This window comes from Phoca vitulina, unplaced genomic scaffold, assembly GCF_004348235.1.
Source record: "Phoca vitulina isolate PV1807 unplaced genomic scaffold, GSC_HSeal_1.0 scaffold16, whole genome shotgun sequence".
Lineage (NCBI taxonomy): Eukaryota > Metazoa > Chordata > Mammalia > Carnivora > Phocidae > Phoca > Phoca vitulina.
In genome coordinates, this window is record NW_022589719.1 from 2,032,988 (window position 1) to 2,060,552 (window position 27,565).

General features: G+C 41.3%; 1 protein-coding gene across 2 annotated transcripts in view; it reads left to right on the plus strand.

Annotated features, from left to right (window-relative positions):
- NELL1 (neural EGFL like 1) overlaps positions 1 to 27,565 on the plus strand; it is a 794,433-nt gene that overhangs the window by 115,605 nt on the left and 651,263 nt on the right. For both annotated transcript variants that reach the window (XM_032413839.1, XM_032413840.1), the window contains exon 4: positions 1,996 to 2,166. In XM_032413839.1, the coding sequence (XP_032269730.1) occupies positions 1,996 to 2,166 (171 nt within the window). The remainder of the gene's footprint in view (positions 1 to 1,995; positions 2,167 to 27,565) is intronic.

Below are 27,565 nucleotides of genomic sequence, written 5' to 3' on the forward strand. Positions count from 1 at the left end.
TGGTCAAAATGAAGTAATTGAGAGATTTCTCATGATGATCTTGGTGAGGTCTCTTACCCAAAATCATGCTGCTTTTTTAAATTCAGAAACTGCGTGGTCTTGGGTAAGGTACTTAAAATCCCTAATCACAAGTGACCTCTGTAAAACAGGGATAAAAATATCTAACTTGAAGAAATTAAATGAGATGACATTTATGAAAGCAGTGAGTCCATTCCTAGCACATGACATGACCGCTTCCTTTGTCTTGCATTTGCTTCTGACTTTTTTGTATGAGGGCCGCGTTTTATTTCCTTTTCTGCTAGTCTCAGAGCATCTTAAGAACAAGATCTGTATTTTAAATCCTTTTTTTAGCCCTTTACTATGTGTTCAGTAACAAAACGTTGAATGAATTAATGAATGACCAGATAATCTCTAAGGTCTTCCTGACCTTTTAAGTTCTCAGATTTTGATTCTTTCAATGTTCTAGCTGCTTGGAAGCAATTTGGAGAATTCCCTTAAAATGAATGTCTTCCATGTTAAGGGATTTTCTTTTCTGCAGTCTTATAAAGTATGTATTGTATTATTACTAATAAGTGTGTACCTGAGCCCAGGAGTTGGCTGCAATAGTATAACCTCCTTGGTTTGTGACCTTGGGCCTGATTCTGTCTAGTGTGAGGTACGTAGGTCAGAGTCTGATCTTCCCCAGCACTGCTCTCTTGGGAGGATCCCTGTGAAAGATAAGCAAGAAATATGCATTTGTTCTTTGTCACATGACTTGGGAGTCCTGCGTAATAGAGGGTGAGTTTCATGATCTATTCATTTCAGTGCTCACAGAAGATACTTTTTGTGTTTTAGATTAAATTACGGTCTGGTCAGCGGGGTTAGGCCAACTCAGCTGATTAGAAGAGAAACAGTAGGTCCTTTCAAATCTAGGAATGGAACTTGGTTTAGGTCCTACATAGGCAGGTCATTTTTGAGTTGTCTGTACGAATGAATTGCTGGGAGACAGCGCCAGCTGAGGCCATCCTTACTTGTTAGTCATTGTGCCTCTGAGATTGACAGCAAGCTGGTAGAAAACACGGGGGCTGGCAAATTTAGACCGGAGTTTAAATTATGGCTCAGGTAGATTAATTCCAGAATCTGTTTTTTAACATTTAAAGAGAGATAATATCAGCCTTCTAGGTTTGTAGAGGTGAGAAGTTAGATAGTATGTTGAATGCTTAGTGCAATGCCTGGCAGTGAGAATAGGCCTGATTTAATGACAACGATGATGCATTTCAGAGGCTTAGACTAAATGGTCTGCCACTGAAAGTATCAGTCCCGGTGCGTGCCTGAGGAGTGTCCCAAACTTCTGCATTTTATGACAAAAGTGCAGACTGCAGTGGTGGTGCTGAGTTTTTCATGGATCTGGAAAATGCCCCAACAATCTGGGGGAAAGAAAAGACTCAATTGCATGTCTCATGACATGATAATTGGAAATACTGGTCCATATGTGAGTAGCTTCAACCATTCCTCTCCTCCTCTAAGAATTGTTGTCCACTTAAAGGTTTTTGTCCAGGGGGAATGTGTTTAGTAAAGTTATCTTACCTAAATTTATTTCAGTCTCTGATAATCCAAAGTCATTACTTTTGTCCTTTAATTCTTGAAAAAGTAAATATGGCAGTAATGAAAATAAGCATCATTAAGTCCATTCTACGTGAATAGGCTTTTTTTAGACAATAGAGGGTTCTGAACTGTACTTCTAGGTATTGGAAGAGACCCTACACCATGCTTCGGTAAGCTTGTGGCTCTTTTCACAGTGGATCAATCGGTACCCATTTCAGAGGCTCAAGGTGTCACGGTGAGGTTCTCCAACAGGTGAATTGGATTCCATGCAGTACAATTGATTTTTGGTTGGGCGATCTTTGTGTCATGTGTAGCTAATTGCAGATTCTGAGAAAGGTGGTAGAGAAGTAGTGAGGATTGATGACTGGGAGATCCAGAAGTAAAATCAAGTTTTTGTTCCTTTACATGCAGCTATTTTGAACTGGAGAGCAGTGGTCTGAGGGATGAGATCCGATACCACTATATGCATAACGGGAAGCCCAGGACCGAGGCGCTTCCGTACCGGCTGGCAGATGGACAGTGGCACAAGGTCGCGTTGTCCCTTAGTGCCTCTCATCTCCTGCTCCACGTCGACTGCAACAGGTAGGTCTGCGCTTCTGTTCTTCTGCAGTTCTGTCCTTGAAATCAAGTAGCAGGAAGGGGGAAAAATATCAAACCCCTCCAGGCCTTGCTGGGAAATAAAAACCAAGGGGCCCTAATTGTAATTTAAGTTACCAAATGGGCCATTAGATGTGCTGAAATGACCAACCGTAATATGCTAAGAAAACAGTTCATTAAGATGAAACAGTATCCTGTGATTAGGAACAAATGTACAAAAGGGTGATTACAGATTGGGGAATAGTAAGTGCACCTCCGTGGACTTCAGCACCAGCTGAAATTCCATGGAGCTGTGATCACAGTTAACTATGATATATTGTTGTTGAGTTCGTTCAACTTGGAAGTGAATGAGCCCATCTACCTTCGAATGAAGCTGAGAAGCCCGTGCCACTGAAGCAACTAATTCTCTTTCACTTCATCAAGCACAGCTTTGCTTAAATATCTTTTCCAAATGGAGGCTTCTTAAAGAGGCTGTGCTTTGAATCTTTGGGAATTGACCCCATCCATTCTCTGCAAAGGAATGAGCCTTTCAGTTTGCCAGTGGTTGGCAAGACCGTTTGTGTGACCTGGGGGGATTTCATTGGGCATCGTGAAATTAGGGTGGAAAGGAGATCTCATCCCCCGTGTAGGACACTGGAGTCAGGTTTACTTTGAGCTGTAAAAAGACTCGTGGTCTCCATTGGATCATTTGTGGCTGGACAACTGGCTAATGGTGGTTGAAGGGAAGGTTTTGATCTCTCTAGAATCCACTGAAAATCCTTGTGGAGAATGATCTCACAGAGAAAGTTTTTGGCATTGCTAGCAGTGCCCATGAATCTTTGGTTCTTGTTAATGGTACTGTCAAAGTTAAAATGACTGTTGAGACACAGGCCTTGTTCCATTAGGCCCAGGATAAGGAACTGGCATGTTGGGGACAACCTCCTTTCTGGAACTGAACAGGAAGAAAAAAAAAAGTCCAAGGTTAATCAGCTCCAGACTCCATTTCTGATGAGGAGGTACTTGAATGTGCTTGCAATTCCAGCTCTGCAGTTTCTTTTGGAAAAGGGCCAGGAAGGGCAGAGAACAGAAATTAATGGCAGGTTTAAGGGAGCTTCTGCCATCTTGAAATGAGTCGTGGTCCATTTTGATTTATTTAAGCTACTTTCTGGACTTGGGAAGAATTGTGACTTCAGCCACATTATAATAAGTGAATCTGAACAAAGTTTCCATAGAACCACGGGCTCCTTTTCACCATATTGTCCTAACATGGGCAGCCTGGAGAAAGCTGGCCCTCTGCTGCCATCCTCCTTTCCACCTTCGAGAACTCATTGGCCCCTTCAGTTTTCCAGAACTCCAGTCCAGTTAGCATTCTTCTTGTTGCCCTGCTCGCCATCTGTATGCTCCCCCAATGGGAGAGCAGAAAGGCCCTGCATGTCCTATGCCACAGGTCAGAAAGGGGCCTTAAAGCTCTAGTTCAGTAATTCCCCCCCTGAAAAGTCTGGGGGATACTGTTGGTTTCTTGCTATGTAGTTTTTTTTGTTTCCTCCTTCCAAAAGTTTTATCATCTTTTTTTCTAATCTCTCTGGAGAAGGAAAAAGAGGAAAGGCTATGTCTTTGCTAATCTAACGTTTCACACTTCCACGGATTCTCTGGTTCCTATGAAATACTCTTTTACTGACCACCTCAACCACTTGTCTGCTCTGAATTTGGGCAAGTTAATTTCTTTGCATCTCTATTTTTAAATTTGTAAACTGGGATAATACTTATAGATAGGAGTGCTGAATGAGATAATCCATATAAGGTGCTCTGGGTGGTGCTTAGTTTTTGATGCTCAGTACAGTGTTCGTTGTTGATTCTGCACACTTAGGGTACCTCTTTGTCTCCGAACTTTCATACCCTGTATGTCCTTCTTGGCTACCTTGGCCTTTCCACCAGGAAAGTGGAGAGAGGACGGGAGAGCTGGAGCCCACAGTATTTTATAAGGTGAGCCCCATTTATAAAGAATGGACTGAGGGGGATTCCGAATCTCTCTTCATTTTTCTTGAAATTTATCATATTTTAGTTCATGACCTAACACGTTCTTTATATAAGATCTTGGAAGGAGAATGTAAAGTTGTTGCCAGTTAATGATTCATGGGCCCAAACACAGATGAGGTTTTTAGGTAGGTCAGGGGAAAGAAAGGCCCAGGACAACTGGGCCACAGGAGAGGTAAAATTGATTTTTGGTGTAATTCCCAGACATGATGACACCTAAGAATTACTGGGGGATTTATAAAAAAAACTGGGTGACCAGGCCCCATCTCTGATCTGCTGGATCAGATTTCCTGAGGGTAGAAACTTCTGAGAAGCTGTATTTTTAACAAGCTCTCCATGTAGTTCTTCGGCAGGCGGTCTAGCCTTAGTACATGGAATGGTATTTCAAAACTGCTGATTTCGGTGGAAGGGGGAGGAAGCTGAGGAAGAGGCTAGGCTGCAACGAAAAGTGAGGGACCTTGGAAAACCAAGTACTTGCATCAGAGCCCCCAGGAAAGAAGAAGAAAAGATTAAGGAAAGAGAAGGTAGTGTCTAGTGGATAACATGGGCTTACCTTCTTTACAAGTTTCTTCCCAGCAGCTCTAGCTGATTCTAGGTTGGCAGGGGCTCTGGTCCATTTATCAAGATGCTGGTCTACTTATATAGGCCACTCTCCCAGAGAGTGAATGTCACAAAGGCTGATTTTTACTCTTAAAGCTATGCATTTAATACTCCTGAGGTTCTTTTTGATGGCTTTTCCCCTTAGAGGTGTACTTTTTTCTCAACCTGTCATCCACTAGAGTTCTGCTGGCTAGGTGACAAATGGTGATGTGATAATATTTGAATGTTGACTTGTGCTAGGCACAGTGCTAAGCATTTTAGATAGATTAGTTCATCCCATACTCATGTTTACTTTCTTGCCTTAAAATGACGGAGCTGAGATTACATTATATGTCTGCAGTCCTGCTTCTAGTAAGTGGCTGTACTAGGATTTGGACCCAAGTCTGATTCATGAGCATTCTAAGTGCTAGGCTGTTCAGCCCAACAGTGGGGGACCATGGCACTGGACTTGGGAGCTGAGGGAAGGCCAGAGCCTGATTCAGTGTGAGCAGTTTGCTCCTTTCTAGTATTTTCCTCCCACACGTCTTAGGTTGCTGATCCTTGGAGTTGTTTGAGTAAGATATGGAATCTTACTAATGAAACTCATTTCATTAGCATGGGGGAAAGACCTACATTTGGGCATCTACCAGAGGCCAGGTAATATGCTGGCCATAATATTCCTTAGGATAGTCATGTGGGGACAATTTTATTAGACCTATTTTACAGATTTGGAATTAGAAAGGCTCAAAGATCAATAACTCAGTCTCAGTCATGTGTAATAAGCATATAGCCAAAACTTTGAACCGAGATCTAACTCCCAAGCCTTAGTCTTTCTATCCCTGCACATCACCTCTGTAAAGTGTTCATGACCTGTACTTTCTGGGACATAGTCAAAAACACATGAGAGAGTCTTCCCAGGGGAGAAATACAGAAGTTTCCAGGACCATAAAAACATTTGCAATAGGAAGATTTCCTGGGCAATTGCATTGCTCTGAGGAACTGGTATGTGGTGAGATTTTCCACCTTTTTTAAGATGAGAACTGAGAGACTGTCTTTTCAGACCTAATTACACTAATAGTCATAAGAAAAGTGACTGCTGTTTTAGTTGGTCGTCTTACACTTTCCGCTTGCTGTGGAGACTAACACTTTTCTTCCTGCTTTAGCTGTTTAGCTGGGCCTAGTCTTAGAGGCTCCCAAAGTGGGCGCCTGGGTGGCTCAGTCGTTAAGCGTCTGCCTTCGGCTCAGGTCATGATCCCAGGGTCCTGGGATCGAGCCCCACATCGGGCTCCCTGCTCCGCAGGAAGCCTGTTTCTCCCTCTCCCACTCCCCCTGCTTGTGTTCCTTCTCTCACTGTGTCTCTCTCTGTCAAATAAATAAATAAAATCTTTAAAAAAAAAAGAAGAAGCTCCCAAAGTATGGGTAGCAGATTACCTCAGGCTAGAAACAGAAAAGGAACCATTCACTTGGGCAGCTAGCCTGATTATCTCCAGTGCCTTGGGTTTTTCTCCAGCTGCCTTTATATTAATAGTTGCCAACAAAGACAAGAATGAGGTCTGCACTAACCTTCCTCAGATTCTCTCCTTCCATTCTCTGCTCACCTTGTGGCCTCTTCCCATTATTCAAGAGCCCAGAATCCAGTGAAACCTGGGATTTGGTGCATATGTGTTCTGTTTACCTCAGAAGATTTTCTTTCCTCCCCTTTGGTAACTTTTACCTTTCCATCAACTCCTCAAATTAATATATTGGACACTCTCTGCCAGGCTGTGGAGGATGCAGAGAAATAAGTCCTTGCCATCAGGAAGTTCATGGCTTATTCACTCAGTCACTTTGAATTCTGAAACAAGCAGGGCCCCCTATAGTGATTGGCCCTGGTCCCCAGATATCAGAGAAAGCATGGACTTGAACTGAAGCCCCATTAGTAGGCTGATATGACAACTTGTGATAGCAGCTGAGCAGTGGAGAGAACTGAAAATGGTCACTCCCAGCATCTTGGTCTGGAAATGACTGGAGCTGAGCTTCTCAATAGCTAAGGGACAGACAGAGAAGTGTTTATCATTCAAATGGCACATTCATCTACCCTTTGGCCAGCACTTTGTGCAATATGCAGGTATCCTTACTCTAAGCCAACCTCCTGTTGCCTCACTGCTGGGAAAGAAAAAATCTCTTAAAACAGCCATAGTGCAACAGAACTCTGAACCCTGACCTCATTTGTTCAGACTTGTATGAGTGTGCACACACATGTGCGGCTCGATTGTCCGCTCTGACAGGAAGTTAATGGTTACAGTCTAGACAACAAACACATTTTACTTCTAACACATGCTGTTTGTTTACTGCAGAGCACATTGAATTTTTGCATACAACTGATCTTGAGCATGTAGAATTAGAAAAAAACTTACTATAAATCACTGAACAAGTCAGTAATCCACCATTTTTTTTTTTTAAGATTTTATTTATTTATTTGGCAGAGAGAGACACAGCAAGAGAGGGAACACAAGCACGGGGAGTGGGAGAGGGAGAAGCAGGCTTCCCGCGGAGCGGGGAGCCCGATGCGGGGCTCGATCCCAGGACTCTGGGATCATGACCTGAGCCGAAGGCAGACGCTTAACGACTGAGCCACCCACACGCCCAGTAATTCACCATTTTTGTCTGATATTTCAGAGTAACTTCAGGGTACGAGCATCTGTTTCTCTAGTTTGTTTTTTTTTTTTTTTTTTTATAATGAAATACAGTAATAAGGCATTTTCTTCCCAGGGAGCTCCTAAAGTATTTACAAACATCTTGTTAAACCTAAATTCCTTAAGGTAGTTAAGCCACATGTATAACATACTATGTTGATTTTATAAACATTTCCACTACAGTCAGGCGGGGGGAATGAAGGCTACAGCTTCCAAGAGATCTTGGCCAAGACTCAATCTCCTGATTTCTTGCCTGGATAGATGATTCACTTCACAAACAGGAACACATGCACACAACTTACTGAAAGTAAGGTAAAATTGAGAAGCCAGTATAAGCCTCATGTCCAGCTAAGCCAGCAGCTCTAGATCTTCTGTCCAGGGAGAGAGGACAAGTGAGCTAGAGAGATAGGATATACCTGTATGTAAATTTAAGTAACCGTATAAGGCACCAGTACAAAGAGATGTTGTAAGGCTGTACATGATGGATTGCTGGATTCCTGGTGGAGACATTCAAGTTTGGTAGATCACAGGAGGGAGAGATGGAGATGTGGAAGAGCCTCTCAGTCTCTTACCAACCCAGGTGAAAATGCATTACAATTTCTGCAGCTTTACAGTTTTGTACCTGTGCGATTTGATTCTGTACCAGTCACATGGGAATTCAGCATGCAATGAGGTTCGTCTTATAAGCATTACATAGCCAGTCATAGTGCCGGTGAGAGAGGAGTGTGTGTGCGTGAGTGGTATCAAGTTGAGGGAAAGCTTGCAGGAAGGGCCAGAGAAGGAAGTATGAGGGGGGGGAGGGCAGGAAAGGGAAGGAAGAGCTCTTCTCTGTGGCTTAATCTAGACTGAAATGAATGCTGAATCTTTGTCTTGGTTTTGCCATTTATAAAATGTGATTTACATACATTATTCAGGAGTGTGAAATCAGGCCATTTGTGTCTTACATTCCTTGAAGAGTCTTAGTTTGTTCATTCACTCATTTGCTGGGGACCATGCTTGCATCTGTACAATGGAAATAGTAGTGACTCTTATAACACAGTGTTGTAGGAATGTAGCAAGAGAGGGTGCCAGATCTTGATAATTTCAAGCTGCTTTATACAGCTTCACGAAGTACTATAGACTTATACTATCAGAAAGAAAAGATGTTAAAATATATTGGAAAAGAATTCAGTGTAGTCAGATTTTCACCTGTATGCAGAGAGTAGCCCATGTCTGATGGATGAGGACCTAGTGTGTAATGTGGATCTATGGTGCAAGGTAGGGTTTGAGGACAGTCGGGTCCTTGAAGTTACTCTGATGGCTAAATCTTAGGTACTCTTCTCCAATAACTTTGGTTCTATGGTTTGTAACACAACAGAAAGGTACATGGTGTTTATATCAGTGGAGTCCCTTTTAAAAAATATGTAATTGCAGCATCTCTTTAAAAATGGGTAAATATGGTGAATAGGGAAGAAAACCTCTCCATTGTGATAACGTCTTTTGTTGATCCTAGCAGGGCCTTGAGAATGCAGTTTGGTGTCTTTCCCTTTTTATTCATGTGAGAGAGGAGGTGCAGAAATTTACTTCTTCCTCCCTGTCTCAGAAGCCAAAATTATCGCAGCTAAAATTTATGAGGAGATAAAAAACTAGGTGAAGTTTTACTGAATGCAGAAACTCACTTGTTACAATTTCCTAAACAAAATAGTTTTTGCTTTCCTACTTGGAAAATCTGGCTTTTCTAAGTAGAATGTTCTGGACTGCAAACTGGAGCTGAAAGATTGTTAAATTCATATGACCTTGAAGTAATGTACTGTCTCTGGGCCTTAGCTCTCTAAGTACAGTAAGGGGCTATAGGACCAGCTGATTCTTAGGTTTCCTTCTGTCTCTGACCTTCTGGGCTGTCTCTGATTTACTTAGGGCATGCTTTTCTTTTTTCAATCTTCAGGACCCTGGAGAGCAACCCAGGCTTGCTGTCTTCACAGGGCTCCTTATGTAGTACAGACCAGCAGAGGGTTTGCAATGACTTGAATTGATGTATGGGTTGACATTACAGCATGCTGCTGGTGAACAGAGACTACTTACCCTAACTGCCCAATCTTTTTTTCTCGCTTATCTCTCCTTTTGCTGGAGTAGGTGTTGCATATGCTAAAGGATGTTTGCTTCTTGTTCTCTCCCACCTTGTGCTCTTTATTTCTTTGAGTGTTCTGCCCCAGATATGTGACTATGGACAGCCTTTTGGGGATGCTGGCTGACCTGGCGATGAAGGCCTTGGTAGATGGATGACCTACAAGATAGAGCAGTGCACTGTAGTCAGTAGATGTATAGTTGTGCTGTTGAGGAACATTTCTTTTGAACCCTGAAGGAAGAAAAACCTTTGCTGCCAAGCTATAGAGAAATAATGGGGGAGACTGGATCTAAAGATCCAGGTGGCCAACGTTGTAGATTCTTTGGCCAAGTGGAGAGTCGCTACTTAATTGTTAGGCAGCCTAGACATTAGAGTATTGAATACCTCATTCTGACTGAGCCCCTCTCATTTCTACCCATGCTGTGTACCCTGTGGCTTATTCATTCCAACCTCATTAGGTAGGTTCCACGTTTAACTTTGCCCTGTCTTCTAAAGACATCAGTAGCAGACCTGTTTCTAATTTTGTCTTTCAAGAACCTTCATCTTTTCTTCTTATTCCCTAGAGGGCTTAATGAATTGCACTCCGGTGTTTCTAGGTTTGTAAATGGAGAAGACTGCAAAGGAATACAATAGAATCTATCCTTTATTTGGTGACTTGTTGGCTACCTGAGGCCATGAGTAGATGGACAAGAAGGCACTTTATTGCATATGTGGGACCAAAGATGTATTAGAATAGAGAGGAAAACAGGACTGCATTTCCAACTCTAGTGATTACATCTACATGCCTTCAGACACATCCTGAGTTGTCACTGTATTGCGTGGACAGGGGTCTATACTGGGTAAATGGAAGGGGAAATAGGCTGCAAGAGAAATAAATGTGTGCTTGTAGGAAACATATCGATGCTTGCATCTTTATTGTTACAATTTTATTGTCTCTTTGATATGCACAGTTATTTTTTAAAAAGGAAAGCAAGGAGAGAAAAGTCAAAGCAGGACAATATATGTGATGGAAGGAATCTTGTCTTTCTAAAGAATACATTTATATATTGTCTCTGTTCCTCTTATTCACTTGTTGGAATAGAGCATTGGGGAATAGAAAATGCATGAGCCGTGAGGACTTTTTAGTTGGGACAAAAAAATCCAAATACTGCATTAGTTTTTTAGTTAGATCAAGGGTATTAATGTGGTCGTTGAATAGATTTCCTACCCTATTGCAAAGAAATACCTCTTTCTGGAAACTCAAAAAGTAGCCAGAGTGGTTGGATACAAAGAAACAGATACATAGTTGTACCTGTTTGGTTGCCTTTTTTTTGGTGGGGGGTGGAGTATGGCAGGGGTGGCAGTGTGGTGTGAGGATGAGGAAGCTTGGAAGGAAAAGGTCTCTGCACATTGTTTTCCCTACTCTACCCCTAAATTCAGTTGACTTTTGTCCCTCAGCTTGTCCTTCTTAATTTCTTATGTTCTCCCAGCAGGAGTTCCAGAGCCACTAAGCCAGCTGGTTGGTTAATATGTCTGGGCCCTCACTGGAGGGTGTTCCCCAGGCAGTTAGAGTGAAAATAATTCCCCTTCTCTTTAAAAGGCCTCTGTGATGCTGTTGTCTGTAATTCTTCCCCAGGAACGTCAGGCTATGTCTCTACTCATTAGAGTCTATTAGTCGGAGGGTATCACTTTCCTGATAGCAAACTTCACACACAGGAACTTACATGCTTGGGGTTTAGGCCATCAGCTGGCTTCTTTGAGACACTTAGCATGCCTCTATTAACTAGAATGGAATTTTATTTCCACTGGATGTAAACGGCTCCAGGCTGTGACATCCTGGTACATTCTCACCATAGCACTTGACTCACTCATTCACTCCCTGCACTTTTGCTAATGCCTGCTCTCCAGGTCTGATGCTATCTTTGAAGCACAGGCAAGGAAAGAGGTGGGGAATGTATGATTCCTATTTCTTGAATTCTTTGACATTTTAGCCTCAGAGGCCCAGCACCATGCTGGGGGAAGCTCAGACTTCTTGCTTAGTCATTAGGGAGTTGAAGTTAGTGTTTTGCATTTCTTTAGAGATGATTCCTCTAATCACTTGATCTTCACTGTAGCTCTCTGAAGTAGATATTATTGCAGTCTTCTAGATGGGGACTTGTGAGGTGCTGAAAAGAGAAAGGGACTCATCCCGGAGAGTCTTTGCCGCCTGGAACCAGTGTTTGGAGGTCTGTCCTTATTTCTTCAGGGAGCTTATTCTTCACCAGTCATTCCATTTTTTTTTCCTCTTTATTTTTTTAGCACCCTCATGTGACAAGAGAACACTTGTAACTTCTCATGGAAAGAGTACAATATATTCCATTTATAAACTGAAGAAAACAAAGGCCAGGTTACGTGTGCTACTTTCTAAAACGGGGGATGCTAATCACCTCATGGGACCATTTCCCTGTGGCACTAAAATCTCCCTTGTTGTGCATTCCAACCACTGTTGGTCTTCAGACTTCTGAGGGCTTCTGTGGTCTTGTTTTTAGACTCCTCTTCCTTCCTGGAATCTGAATGTTGATAGGCAGGTTCATGGTCTCAGTACCACAGAGAGCATATCGGGTCAGGCCTTCGAATGGCCCATCATCCTCGTGTGATTTGTATGGCTTGCATGTACCTCTCTGCTGATGTGTAATGGCCAAGGACTTAATCTTAAATCATGACTGACTGCAAATGAGCCATTTGGCCATTTCTTCAAATGTGAGAGAGATGAATTACAGTAGTTTCCAGTGTTACATGGGTGGTTTTATACTGTTTCAATATAAATTCTGATACTCATGATTTCAAGGTGATAAACTCTGTGTTCTTTAAGGTGACTTTGCAATCACAGTGTCTCATTAAACTGTTGGCAGTGAAATAAAGAGTTGGGGCTGGGAGACCCCCATTTAGGAGGACATCGGTCATTATTGCTACTTTTATTGGTATCTAATTAGATTCATACTAGAGCCTGCAGGAGCTAATAAGAGCGAGCACAGGAAATAGATGAGCACCTTGAATTCAGAGTAACTTTCACTGGTAGCAATTTTTCATGGACATTAGGGTGATATATAAGGACTCCACTTTGCAAACCTGGTTACCAACTTCCCTTCCCACCGCAACATGTAGGTAAGTGCATTTAATGGCCTCCTGTAAGTTTAGGATTAAAGTCACAATCCTTCATAGAGCTTTGAAACATTTTGCCTAGTCCGGTCCAAGTTTCCTTCTTCAGTTTCCTCTTGCACTGCTTTTCCTGCTCCTCTGACCTCCAGTTCTGTTAGTTCCTTAAGAGGACCATCTTCGTGGATGCCACAGGACCTCCATACATGCCATTTCTGGAATATCAAGCTAAATCCTACTTACCCTTAATCTTCAGAATGAAGACTTTATACTTGTGTTTTATACTTGGACTGTAAAATAGTGCTCCTTTTCCTGCAGAGGAGTTCTTGATCATTTCATTGATGTCTGCTTTTCCCACAGCCTGTAAGCACCCTGAGAACTCACGACTGTATCCCCAATGTATATGATAAAGCTGTCGTTGTAATAAGTAGTCAACAGATACTTGTAAATACCTGAATGAATGAATAAATGGACGAGTACTGGTTTAGGAGGTCTGTATTTGTGGCTTCTGACCTGTGATCTTAGCTTTCTAGATGGTTCCAGAAAAAGGTCTCCTTGTTCTTTGCCTCTGTCCCCTCTCTGGACAGAATGGGGATTTCTACCCGTTCTGCTTGTACAGGGTTATAGGGAGGATCCAGTGAGAACCAGCATGGAATGTGTGTTGTAAATTTCAACGTGCTTTGTAAACATTAGGCACAAGGAATGGTGAAGATGAAATAATCCTAGTATTTCTACTTCGAACTTCTGAGGATTATTCTTTCCTTGAGGAAGGCAGTTAATCTATAAAAGGCTTTTGGTGATTTCCTGGTCTGATTCACAGCACAAGGTGAACCATGCCTCACTCTCAAGTTGAATTTACATGTGTCCTGTGTCCACAGGAGCTCTGGCAGGCATGAATTGAGTGTAGGTGATTTACACATAGGGTATGAACGTAAACCCATCACAGGTAGGATTAAGGGCCAATGTGCCCCCTCTGCTGGAGAGCAAACATAATTGGGTGGTACATGTGTTGGTCCTGTAAGGTAGCTATATCACCAGTATAAAATTCTGTGGGTCTGCTTCTTGAAACTGCATTAGATGCTCACAGTAAGGTCTTCCTATCAAGCCCATTAAATTAAGCCCCGTGGGCAGGTTTTTGCATTTTTTTTTTTTTTTAAATGAGTATCGCATGCTATTTTGGTGTAGCCTTACTGTGAAGCTCAGTGGATTTTTCTTTAATTTTTTGAGATCATAAAAGGTGTTTGCCAGATTCACAAAATAAAATGTGTATAAGAAGCTATGAGGACAGAAATTCTAGGGAACTATGTGAAGGTTGGGGTGAAAATTTACAGCATAAGTATTTTTTAGCTTTCTATGATAGAATAATAAATTTATCAATGCATTTCCTATGTAAACTATATGTTACAGTACTGAATAACATAAAAACAGGTGAAAGCTATTTAAAACCATATAATTCTTATCACCTTACTCTTAATTCCATTGTGCAGAGGTGATCATTAACAGTTGTATTGCCATTCTTTAGGTTTTTCTTTGCATATACAAGCACTTTCCCCCTGAATGATGAGCTGGCACGTATCCTTCCTCAGTTGCGTTATCATTGAGCAGAATAAAGCCTTGCCACGTCATTGGTGTGGAGAAGGAACATATTCAGGAGGGATGAGGGCTTATAGGATACTCTGGGCAGTTCTGTGACTTGGCAGTGTATGTGATGGTATTCACTTGTAGGCCTGTAGCCGCCTGCTTTGGGCTCCACACAACAGTGACCATAAAAACAGGGCAGGGAGCCAAGAGCCCCTGCCCTTGATCAGCATGTTCTGTCTCAGCTGTGTAGCTAGGAGAGACCATGGCAATTAGCCTCTGCTGAGATGGGGGTTACAAGATTGAAGTGGGTATGTGAGGAGGGTCAGATGGTCGGAGCCTGGGCATAATGCTAAGTGTTGTTTGTGTGGAGCCCATGCTGTCCCGGGTCAGGCATTACATGAACGCAGTGAGAGAAAGTATAGTGGTTAAGATCACAAGCTTTTGGAGTTTGACAACCTTGGATTTCAACTTCGGCTCTGACTCGAGTTATAGGATTTTTAGCGAAGTTAATTAACTTTCCTTTTTTTTTTTTTTTTAAGATTTTATTTGAGAGAGAGTGAATGAGCGAGAGAGTGCATGCGCATGAGAGGGGGAGGGTCAGAGGGAGAAGACTCCCTGCTGAACAGGGAGCCCGATGTGGGACTCGATCCTGGGATTCCAGGACCATGACGCTTAACCTTTGACCATAATAATCCTTAGGTTAAGCCACTGTTATTTGCAGCCAGCGATGTCCTAATACATGGGCCCTAAAACTAATTAGCTTTCCTAAGCCTCAATCCTAAAATAAAGATAATGCCTCCCTCACTGGATAACTGGAATTAAACAGGACCACGCCCATGTATTAGAACATCGCTGGCTGCAAATAATAGTGGCTTAAACTACGGATTATTATGGTCACCTAAAGAAGCTGAGGTGAGGCAGTGCCTGAGATGAGTTTGTGCTCTGGTCCTCTGGGACCAGTGCATCCTTTATTTCCTTCTATTCTGTTATCCTCAGCATTGTCTCTAGAGGCTTTCCCCTGGCAAAGGGGGAAGGGGTTGCTATGATTGTCAGACTAACCATTCTTCCTTCCATGGTGCTGGCACACTGCTCCAACAAGACTCTGGTACTTTGAGCAAAGAGGGGGAAGGAAGTGGGTCTTGGGAGGCTGTCAACCCTGTGGCTGTAGCTTATCAATAGTTGCGCACTGTGCCTGGTAAGAGTTCAATACATACCACCATGGTGCTTGCTGATGCTGGATTTGACAGTGATGGTTCTTCCATATCTGAGAGAAGTGAATAGGACAAATCCAAGGAGGCGATACCAGTATCTGTTGAATCAGGAGTCCTTTATATATGCAGCTGTTCCTGCCCTCAGGGCATCTGTAAGGCTGCGATCAAACAGAAGAAAGAATGAGTGGATCTGAGTGGCCACTGTGACTCCTGCTTTGAGTCCATCGACCCTGGTGGCCAGGGCAGCTCCTGTTAGGCCTTTGCTCTGGCAAACCTGGCCTGTGGCTGTGGCCCCTTCCCCATAAAGTGCCATGGCAGACCCATCGAAGTCAGTGCCTGATTGCAGCTTCTACCAAGGGCTGCCTTCCCCTTCCCCTTCCTCACTTGCTCATGCTCCTGGCTCTTGCGTTCTTGGCCACTGATCCCTGGCTTTTGATTCCCACTGCTTTACATGTATAGTTTGGCAACTGATGCGGTTCCCTTTTGTTTACTGACCTCAGAGCTTCAGGGCACCCCTGTCAGCGCCACCCCAGGGCATACCCCTCTGGCAGGATAGCGCTTTCCTGCCCTCAGGGGAGACCCAGACCTTGGTTTTCGCTGATTGCCTGATGCTGACTCCTTCCTATACTTGGATCTTGTTCCCTTGCTATACGTAAGCTGCAGATGGAATCCCCAGCTTGGTGGGTTGCTGCTTACCTTGCTGGAGTTCGAGCCAGGCGGCAGTGGAGTCGGCATTTGCAGATGGGTCTAGGGTTTTCACTTGGAGTAACTCTGAAATTAGGGTTCTGCATTTCAGTGAAGAAGAAAATACAACCTTGACAAAATCATGACTGAGCTTTGCCCTAAAGCTCATCCTTGCTAAGTGCTATGTGAGAAAGGTGATCCAGTATTTGCAAGATGAACAATCATGAGGCTTAACTGAAGTGTCACCTTTAGAGGGAGTGTGCTTAGGTATTGGCTCCAGTCATCCCTCAAGGGGGAGACTGGGGGATGGTGGGAAAAACCTTGGAGTCTGGGCAAAGTACCTTCCATTTGCTTCTCCAGAAACCTTCTCTCGCCTCTCTTTTCCACTTTGTTGTGTCCTGCTGGTAGGCTGAAAAACGGGTTGCATCAGCAGATTCTTGATCATTTAGGTTCTTGGAGTTTCCTCAGCATGAAGAACAGGCAGGAGGTGAGGGAGGGGGTGGAGAGAATAGGATTTCCCTAGCTCTTTCTCCATGGGGTCACCGTGGGCTGACTGAGCCTCTTGACTGAAAGCCACAGGTCCTATCAGATGGCCTTTTTTGGGTTCCCTGCCTTTTCATGCCTAGGAAAGAGATTCCCTTGCTCCCTTTTTATAAACTCTGTGGCAGTACACCATCCCTTGTGGTTTATCTACTCTGTGTTCATACTTCTGTAAATAATCAGTTTATTTGCTGCAAATTGCCAAACCTCTCTATTTCCCACAGAGACCCTGATTGTTACAGGTTCAAAGTCAGAGACCCTGGATCACTCTCTGGCTTCACTACTTCGTAGCTGTGTGTCCTTAGGCAAGTTTCTTAACCTCTTTGAGTCCTGGGGTACTCATCAGTAAAAGTGAGGTGGAAATTATCCTTCCAATTCAGCAGGAAGAAGGAGTGTGAAAGGTGCACAGTGAGGGGTTTTCACTGATTTGCCGGGAGTTTGGGGAAAGCAGAGAGCTTTGAGGATGGAGCATGTAGGTCTCCAGAGAGGGCTCTGCATCCTCACCCAATCCTCTAGCACAGTTAGGGAGAGGCATATCTGACAGGGGGACCGGACCCAACAGATGATCCTTCAAGGCCGAGACTGTAGGACCTCCTCTCCCATTCATCTCAGCCTAGAATTCCAAATCTTGCAGAATACGGAGGAGATTCCCTCCAGTTACAAATTACTTAGTGATGATATTAGCCTCTGTAAGATGGACTCTCGGATAAGGCTTTTGGAAAACCTAATTATGTGGTCAGAAAAGAGGAAATTGTCAAAATGGTGTTAAGAGGCATAGATGAAAAAGCTGAGCCTTTGGCTTTTGTTTTTTGCTATTCAGAGTGTGGTATTGGCAAGAGTAAATCCTGTTACTTGTGTCTGTGATAATCTGACACTGGTTGCTTTAAAAAAAAAAAAAATGGCAGTGACATTTATATTGGAAATTGCTTGGGAAGGTCTTGTGCCTGAGCTTTGAGAGAGATGTGGCGCTGACTCTCGATGATCAGTCTTTATCAGGTCAATCATCTCCTCTTTTATTGTCTCTGAAGGACTTCCCCCATGTGAAATCATCTTGATCATTTACCTGTTTCCAATTTTATGGTGTCTTATTTTCCTGACCCATACCTCTGACCTCCAGTGAATAGTGTTAGCAACTTCAACTTGTCTTATTTTAATGCTGTGTCCCCAGCACCTGGCTGGATGCTTGCTTGGGCAGTCATTGAATTAGGAAGTGGATTAACAAATGAGCGAAGGAATCCTTTGCATAAGTGGCTGTGTCAGGATGGAGAGAGAATTCTAGGCCTTTAAAGAGCTGATATCTAGTATTCTTTCCACAGCACTGAAGAGCTTGGCATGAACCCACAATTCCAAGATACGAAATGCTCAGGGCCCTAACAGAAGCAACGACACAGGTCAACTGTTAGAGGATTTGAATATGGGAAGTTTGAGTGAGGCTTTAGATGAGAGCCTGACTGCTGTGTTCATATCCAGATCCCCTGTTTCCACTGGTTTCCCTTTGCCTACTTTAATTGGGCCACAGTTTTATCATTTTGTTAAAAATAATCCTACATCGTGGGTTTAATTGTAGTAATAGAGAGTATATAGATCTATGTTTGGCACATAATAAGCATTTAGTCATTGTTAATTTTTATTACCAGTAGTAATAGTAGCAATAGTAAAAGGAGTAGGAGGAAAATATTATGAAACAAGATTCACTGAATGCTAGCTGGTAGATGAGAAGACTTGGGTCCTAGCTCTTGGACTGCTCCTCAACTTTGTAACCTTCAAATATTTCCCTTCTCTTGACATCATGCAAAATGAAGAGTTTGAATCTGCTGGTCCCTGGGGGAGCCTACGGACCTAGTCAGGTTTTTTTTTCCCCCTATAATGGCACCAAAGAGACATGAAAGCCACCAAAAACTTCCATGTTGCCAATTCCAAGGATTGATTCTTTGTCTTCATCTTGTTTGGCCTGTCAGCTGCATTTGACACAATTTGTTACTCTCTCCTTGAAAATTATCCTTCACTGGATTATTGGGCCATCAGTTGGAGTGATCTTTCCTTTGTGTCACACTCTAACTATAATCTGTTAGAATTCAGTTAATCATAATATATCTAGAATCTGACCACTTTTCAGCACTTATACAAGCACCAGCCTGCTCCAAACCACTATCATTTGTTACTTGTATTGTTAAAATAGTCTGCAACAGGTTTCCCTGATTCTACTTTGGCTAGGTTCCTGTTCCCAGACTTGTCTCACCTCCTCAACCACGGTAAGCATTTAAATTAGGTCCTGACAGTCAAAACTCAAAAACTCGCCAAAGCTTTCCCCATCTCAAAACTCACCAAAACTTTCCCCATCTCCCTTACAGTGAATGCTGGAGTCTGTAGCATGGCCTAAAAGTCCAAGGTGCTCTAGCTCCTTGCTGCTTCTCTGTTCTCATCTCTGCTTCCCGTGATCCAGTCACATCTGAGTCCTTGATTCTGCTTTAACATTTCACACAGACCCCTGCCCTGTTATGGCCTTTGCATTTGTTGTGCTGCCCAGTATACTCTATGTACATTCTCCTGACTTGCTTCCTCACTTCCTTAAAGTATTCAAATGCTGTCTCGTCAATGAAACGATCTAAAGTAGAAACTCTCCCACTACGTTGTTCACTATTCCCTTTCCTCTGTCTTACTTTCTTCACATTTCTCACTTTGTATATTTATTAGCTTAAGTGTTTGTACCTTCTCCCAAGATGGCAGAGATTTCCCCCATACCTGTATCTGTAGAACTTAGCACGGTGCTTAGCCCATATTAGTCACCATCTGTTGAAGGAAAGAATGAATGACCACAAAATACTGCTTCTTTTGTATCTTATCGCTCAGTCTTGAGCTCTTTGAGTTAAATGTACATTTGGTTAAAAAAAATTAAAGCAGATGTTTGACTTTTCTGAGCCACCAAATGGGTAAGAAGTGGGGTTACCTGGGCAGAGAGACCTTGCAGGGCCAAAAGGATAGGTGTGAGGATGTTTTGCAATAGGTGCATAACAGATGACTGCTGCCCTGGTTGGAAGTGTTGCTGGGTTTCCTCCTTATTTGGGAACTGATGAGTGAGGTGGAATAGGTGAAGCAGATGGGCTGGGATGGAGGGCATAGTTGAGGAAAATGTACCAAGAGCAACCATCTTTTGAACAGATACTGCAGCCAGTCTCCATGATGTTACAAATATTTTATTTGTATCCCCTAGAGACATCTATCACCTCTTAATTTTGCAAGAGATAAAATGATTGTGCCAAACTCTACTAGCTCAGAAGAATTAGAACAGGACATTATGGCACTAAAATCTCATTGGTGGGGAGGGAAAGGTGAGGCATAAGGAAGTAGCTCTAGGGTTCTCTTCAGATCTTATGTTCTAATATACACCTATATGTCTGGAATACTTAGAATCAAATGATAAGTCTTTCAAAAAAGTATTTGTCAAGCCCTCCCCCCAACCCCCCCTTTTTAAAAAAGATTTTATTTATTTATTTGAGAGGGAGAGAGTGAGTGCATGAGAGGGGAGAGGGTCAGAGGGAGAAGCAGACTCCCCACTGAGTGGGGAGCCCAATGCGGGACTCGATCCTGGGACTCCAGGATCATGACCTGAGCTGAAGGCAGTAGCTTAACCAACTGAGCCACCCAGGCGCCCCCCCCAACCCCTTTTGAACCAGTATGATGCTACGGGGGATATAGAATTAAATATAATATCCTCTAAGAAGCATTTATTGACATTATTAGTATTCATTTATTATCTGTTTTGTGTTAGGTCCCATACTACTTTCTGGAAATTAAAAGATGGTGATAAGAACATTAAATTCTTATTATATGCTGAGTGCTGTTCTCAGTGCTTTAAATGTGTTCTCTTAATTCTCACAAAAACCATATGAAGTAGGTACTGTTATCCACATTTTTCAGATGAGGACTAGAAAACAGTGGTGATGTAACTTATATGCTGAAGATTAAATGACAAGTAAGTGGCAGTCATGTTCTAAATCCAATTAATTTAGTTAAGAATGAAGTCCTAACCATCTATACTGAAGAGAAGGTTCAAGTTCTTAAGGATCCCAGGGCATAGTTGGGAGACAGGCAGGTGCAAATAAATGATTCCTATACCAGTGCTAGGTGGGTGCTACTATTGTGGGCAAGGATACTATGAGAGTACAGAGGTGGTGCTATTAATTTTGCTTAGGGATGGGGCTTAGGAGGAAGGATAAAGATAAAGCTTCCCTCATGTCTTTATGTAGAAAAATGGTGATTGCCTACATCTGAATCTCTCCACCTTCTTTCCAAAAACAAAGGTCAAGGAGAATAAATAAAAGTATACATCCCCACATCGTCAACATAATTGGACGCAGGGAGTAAAGTAGGCTTCAACATGTCCAAAAATAACATTTTATAAAATGGATGTAAAACAGCAGAAACATGTATATAAAACTGTTAAAAATGAGAAAATATTTCAGCTGATACACTCTTAAAAAAAAAAAAAAAGCAACTCAGAGTAGAATTGAGAGAAAACTCAATATTCCCAGCTTGAATCAAATATCTTTTAACAAACCTTTAGGGATAAGAAAATCCACTTTTAACCAGAAAATCAGACTAGAAGTGTACAAAAAAATAGGTAAAACATAAGTTGACTAAATACAGGAACAGAATGAAAGAGAAAGTATCATTTTAGAAAGGAAGATACAGTTACAAAAACCCCAAAGGAGAAGTTGAACTGAAAGAGCTATAAGGGACATTAAGGAAATGTGTTAAAATCACAAAATGAATATGAAATAAAAAAAATGACCAGAAAGAAAATGGTCAGTAAATTTAGGTAAAGATGATCCAACATACATATAATTGAAATCCCAGAGGAAAAATGATAGAATATTGAATAGAATAGAATATTTAAAACTAATACAAGAAAGGCAAAATGATCATGAAAAAACTAATTTAGAGGACTCAGTTCTGAACTGCAAAATTTACTACAAAACTGCAATCAAAACTGTGGTATTGGCATAAGATAAACCTATAGAGTAATGGAATAGAAAACCCAGACAGACCCTCACCTGTATGGTAAACTGATTTTCAAAAAGGGTGCCAATACCATTCAATGGAAAGGACCGTTTTCCAAAAAAATGGTGCTGTAAAAACAGTATCTACTTGCAAAAGAATGAATTTGGACTCTTTCCTTTCATGACATCTAAAAATTAACTCAAAATGGATCAAAGACCTAAAGGTATGAGATGAAACCTATAAAACTCTAAAAGAAAAAAAAATAGGGAAAAATCTTCATGATGCTGAATTTTGACAATGATTTCTTGGCTATAACACCAAAAGCCCAGGCAATAAAGGAAAAAAAAAATCAATTGGACTTAAGATTAAAAACTTTTGTGCATGGGGCAGCTGGGTGGCTTAGTTGGTTAAGTGTCCAACTCTTAGTTTTAGCTCAGGTCATGATCTCATGAGTCCTGAGATTGAGCCCTGCATCGGTCTCCACACTCAGTCCGGAGTCTACTTGAAGATTCTTTCCCCCTGTCCCTCTCACCCCACTCACGTACTCTTTCTCTCTCAAGTCTTTAAAACAACAACAATAAAACCCAAAAAACCTCATGTGCATCAAAGACAGAAAGGGAGAAAATATTTGTAAATCCTATATCTAGTAAGAATTAAATATTCAGAATAAAGAATTCCTACAACTCTACAATAAACAATCCAATTCAAAAAGGGGGAAAGAATTTGAGTAGACCTTTCTCCAAATAAGATACACAAATGGCCAATGAGAATATGCAAAGATGCCACCATTCTTCAAGAAAATGCAAATCAGAATCACAAGATACCACTTCATACCATTAGGATGGCTATGATTTAAAAAGGAAAATAACTGTTGGTGAGAATGTGGAGAAATTAGAACCCTTGTACATTGCTGGTGGGACTGTAAAATGGTGTAGCTGCTATGGAAAATGTAGTCATTCCTCAAAAAACTGAAATGACCCAGCAATTCTACTCACAGGTATATACCCAAAGGAATCGAAAGCAGAGATTTGGACAGAGGCTTGCATACCAGTGTTTATTGTGGCAATTTTCACAATAATCAAAAGGCAGAAACAACACAAATGTCCATTAACATATGGATAAACAAAATGTATATACAAAGGGAATATTATTCAGCTGTGAAAATAAATGCAGTTCTGGTGAATGCTAGTAGATGGATGAACCTTGAAAACATTATGCTCAGTAAAACAAGCCAGACACAGAGACAAATGTTCTTTGATTCTACTTGTATGAAATGTCTATAATAAACTCATAAAGACAAATTGGTTAGAGATTAATGGACTGAGGGGTAGAAGAATGAGGAATTATTGCTTAGTGGTTGCAGGGTTTCTGTTTGGTGTGATGAGAAAGTTTTGGAAATGGTGGTGGAGGTATAAGATTGTGAATGTAATTAATGCCACTGAATTACACACTTAAATGGTTAAAATGGCAAATTTTATGTTAACTATTTTACCAAAACGTAGTGAATAATGTAGTATACCCTCGCCCAAACCACTCAAGTATGTATTTCAAATGGACAAATTGTATGTGAATTCTATTTAAAAATTTAAAAATGCAAGACCTCAAAATCCACATCTGCATAGTGAGTGGGCCATCATTTTCATGAATGAAAATTGACCAGTGAAGTCAACACTGAGCTATATCCTAGTAAAACTATTAAATTTTAAATAAAACTATTCTCATGACTTCAAGGCAAAAAGATCATTTACAAAGCAGAGAAATTCAGGTTGGCATCAGACATTTTGACAGCAGCATAGAAGGCAAGACAAAAGTTGCATTTTCAATAAAACTCGAGGAAAGATAGTATGAGAAAGGCTTCCCAGTTTGACAGCTGATTTGCGTGCTGGTGTTTTATATAGCCAGATAAGTGCTAGGAAGAGGTCTCAAACCAAGGGACCAGAAGAATGGAAGCAAGAGAATGCATGAAACTTCCAGGATTTGCAAATAGGTCAGTATGGCTGTAGTCTCTATAAGGTCAAGTGGAGACCGCTAAGGCCTTAGATTTAATCAAATAATTCATTTACTCATTCACTTAATATTTCCTGAGTATTAGCAATGCCCACTTACCTATTGTTACTGAAGGAGTTGTGTGTAAGATCTATATGAAAAGATGAAGGGGAGGTTAGAGACTAGGGAATGCACATACAAATTTTCATTTATGCATGGAAATGTAGCATGACATTTACTTGAGTAATGTTATTCTAAACATCCACTTTCAATTGAAAATTTGCATTTCAACTTTTCCATTGACCTAGATTGGAAGTACAGGTGGACAGTTCTTTCACTTAAAAGGCAGAGGGAGCCGAGCCAGTATATCCATTGGGTAATCACACAATCATGGAGAGATGGCTGTGTCCAGAAACTGAGAAGACTGACACAAGTGCAAAAATAAGTGAAAACCACTCTTCTCGAGAGTACATCCTGTGCTTGGCGGTGGTCTGGGTACTGGGGAAAATACCATGGCAAGTAAGAGCTGGTTTCAGCTTTCAGGTTGCCCACACATCCGTAAACTGGTTACATTACAGGATGTAAGTGAGGGTAGGCACCAAGATGTGGTGAGACCCTCACAAGTTTTATCTCACTATGCACTGGTGAGTGGGCATCCAAAGACTTACTGCTGTTCTTCATTTGAGTGTAGGATTTTAACTTCCAGTATATCTTCCTATACATTTTCATGTTAAAACACTTAAGTTGTAAGTAACAGATATCAACTTGAATAATTATGGGCATGATTATAAAAAGGTTACCGGATTATCCCATGGACTGAACATAAGGAAGGGGATGTAACTGGATTACTGGGAGGAACTGGAAAACCAACATTCAGGTTCATACTTAATACTTGAACCATTTCACATCGGTATTGGGCAACAATTTTCAAAGCAATTACTTCACAGAATCTCATTGAACCCCAAAAAAGTAAGTCGAGTAGGTATCCTTTTTTTATGTAAAAGGTGATGATATAATCTCAGGCAGATGAAGTGAATTTTCCCAAATGTAGTGGTTAAACCTACAATTTAGAGTAAAAGCCTTCTGACTCTTAGACCTTTTCTTTTCCCATTAGTCTTCTTCAAAACATTCTTTTCTTACTAGTATGCCAAAATTTCCCCTTAGGATTCCCTCACCTTCTTAAATTTTCTTCTTTCATTTTGGTTTTGGAATTAAAGGAGTCACCTGCATGTCCTTATTAATAGGCTTGAGACTTCTCTGAAAACTGGCTTGAAATTATACCATGTAATCTGAACATGAAGGGACACCAAGAAAAGGGATAATTAAAGAAATGAGTGGGAGATCTCTGTTGTCTCAGTGATTTTCTTATATGAAATGCCTTATCAGAAATAGGCCATTATAGTTTAAATGATGAGATAGAGTTTGAAACTCCATCAGACACTTTTTGAGCTTGGAGTTGTAGCCTCGTTGTTTTCCAAACTCCAATTTTTCCTTCACAACGAACAATAACTTTTTGATTAAACAGCTGGCTATTTACTATTGAATGCCTCACGTTTAATAACAAAAGTCTTCAGAACAGGAAATTTTATCTAAATTGCTTTGCTCTTCAGTGATTGTGAACTTCTAAAGTCTGCTAGGACTGATAGCATGAAAAAATAAGTTTCTCTCAAGAAGGTGATTACTTTTTAAAAGAAAGGGCCCCAAACTAAATAATTCAGTGTACTTTCTGCAAAGCAGAAGTCAAGGCACGTAAGTTGTCCTCTCTGTAAACATTATTAAAAATCAATCAACTTTGTATTGACAAATTTGTATTGGGAAGACTATAGACAACCGCTGAGAGGAGAAAAACATGAAAGTACCACTTAGTCAAGGACCTTCTTCATTAGTTTTGTTCTTAATAGGAGCAGCTACCATTATTCAGTTAGCACTGTCCTTGGCACATAGCACTAAGTCCTCTATATGTTAGTCGGTCCTTTCTGCCCTCCTGCTGGCATTTTCCCTTGGCTGAAGCCAACTGGAATCAAAAGGGAAAGGGAGAGAACCTGTCAGTGCTTTGGTACAAAGCAAGGCAAAGAGGGGCAAAAAGTGTATCTGGAGGGGGTAAATGGGGATATCCAGCTCCTCTTAATTTATGTTCATAGCATTTGCCACTATCTGAAATTGTTATTTGTTTATTGTTCCTCTACATTATAATGCAGGCTCCAGGGGACCAGGGATATAATCTTGTCAAAATTTGAGTGCCTGCCTGTATATTTTCTATCCATCTATCCTCTACACAGTTATTAATGGGACATGATCAGAACTTTCACTTCTAGGTGCTCCAAAAAGATGGGATGCTGAAGTTTTCTTTGTACTGCTTTCTTGTGTTTCTAATTAACTAGAAACAGACCCACAGAAAATCTCTGTGAATGCTGCTTGAGGGAACACACTGTTCAAATAAGGCTTCCATCAGACCTTATTTGGTACAGTGAGGCCAGGCTGGTACCTAGAAGTCTGATCTTATGAGGAGCCTAGGAATCTGTATCTTTGAAAAGCTTACTAGGCTATCATGTCTACCCAGGTTTGGGAACCGCCTATGGACCTCATTGGTGCTTTCCAAGGTCCTGAAAAAGTAAAAATGTCAAAGAATACAGGTCCCTGTCTGCCTGTATCTTGGGAATGCTAATGTTACGGGTCAGGGTTGGTCTTTGATTGTATCAAGACTTACTGGAGGGAGAAAAATATTCCCCTTGTCCCCTACCGTAGCCACTAGACCCTGATATATTTCACATGGATTGTTTGGAAATGGTCAATCATGAAGCCCTTGGGGAGATGTCCATTTGTTCTGTGAAGCTTTAAAATGTTACACGAGGATGTCACCTACACTCTAGGCTTGACAGATGGCTTTTGGATGTTTAGATATTAATATAACAAGTAGCAGATGGACGTTGGATCAGAACACCTTCAATGTCCTCTCTGACCCTGAGAGTCCTGGTTACCAAATTGTGCTTTATATGAACAGCAGGCTTTCGATTTAACATAACATTTAAATTTTCATCTAGCTGAATAATAAAATGCAGTTAGACTAAATTATCACTCAGGATTATCAGCAAATATTTTGGAGGCAGCTAGCATAGGGTATAATTGAATGCTATAAGCAGTGCATTTTGTCTTAACTCCTGGGAAACATGGGACCAATGACTATGGCTTCAGTGTGTCGTCTGTGGCAACACAAAGGGAGTGATTTAGGGGGGTCTTACTCCCCTATCCTCTCAAGTTGCTGCCCCCACACTCTTAATGAAATTGGTAAGCTGACGTTGGGTACTGTTCCCTAAGCAGTTGAGCCAAGTGGGCTTAGATGGGGTTTTTGGTTTTTTTTCCTGAAAATGTTTTAAAGTGTCTTTTAGATTCTTCTGTGAAAATAAGAGCATTGATCTTATCTAATAACATTAATTCACTTTAAAAAAGCATTTATAATTTACAACATAGTTTTATTTAGATTATCGGTTTTATGTTCATTGAAAACCTATACAATGGGTACCAGTTATTAAAACTTAGAAGAAACTGAGGGCCCAGAAAGGTTCAGTAACTTGCCCCAGGTCACAAAGCATAAATAGTTTAGGTAAGATACCAACAGAGGTTTTCTGACTCGAGTCCAATGATATGTCTGTATTTCATACTATTTAACCCAATGTTGAATATTTGACTTTGTAAGCACAGAATCCATTAACCTCGGAACATCTATCAATTGAGTATAGCAATGCCTGACTTTTAGGGTTGTTTCAAGGATTATAAAATATGTAAAGTTCTGGCATTTAGTAGGTACTCATAGGCAGCTCTTCTGACTGTTGAGGCAGTGTCTGAGCTTGAGTTTTACAATCCTTGCCAAGTAAGTGGTCCTCCGGCCCTGCTGGGAC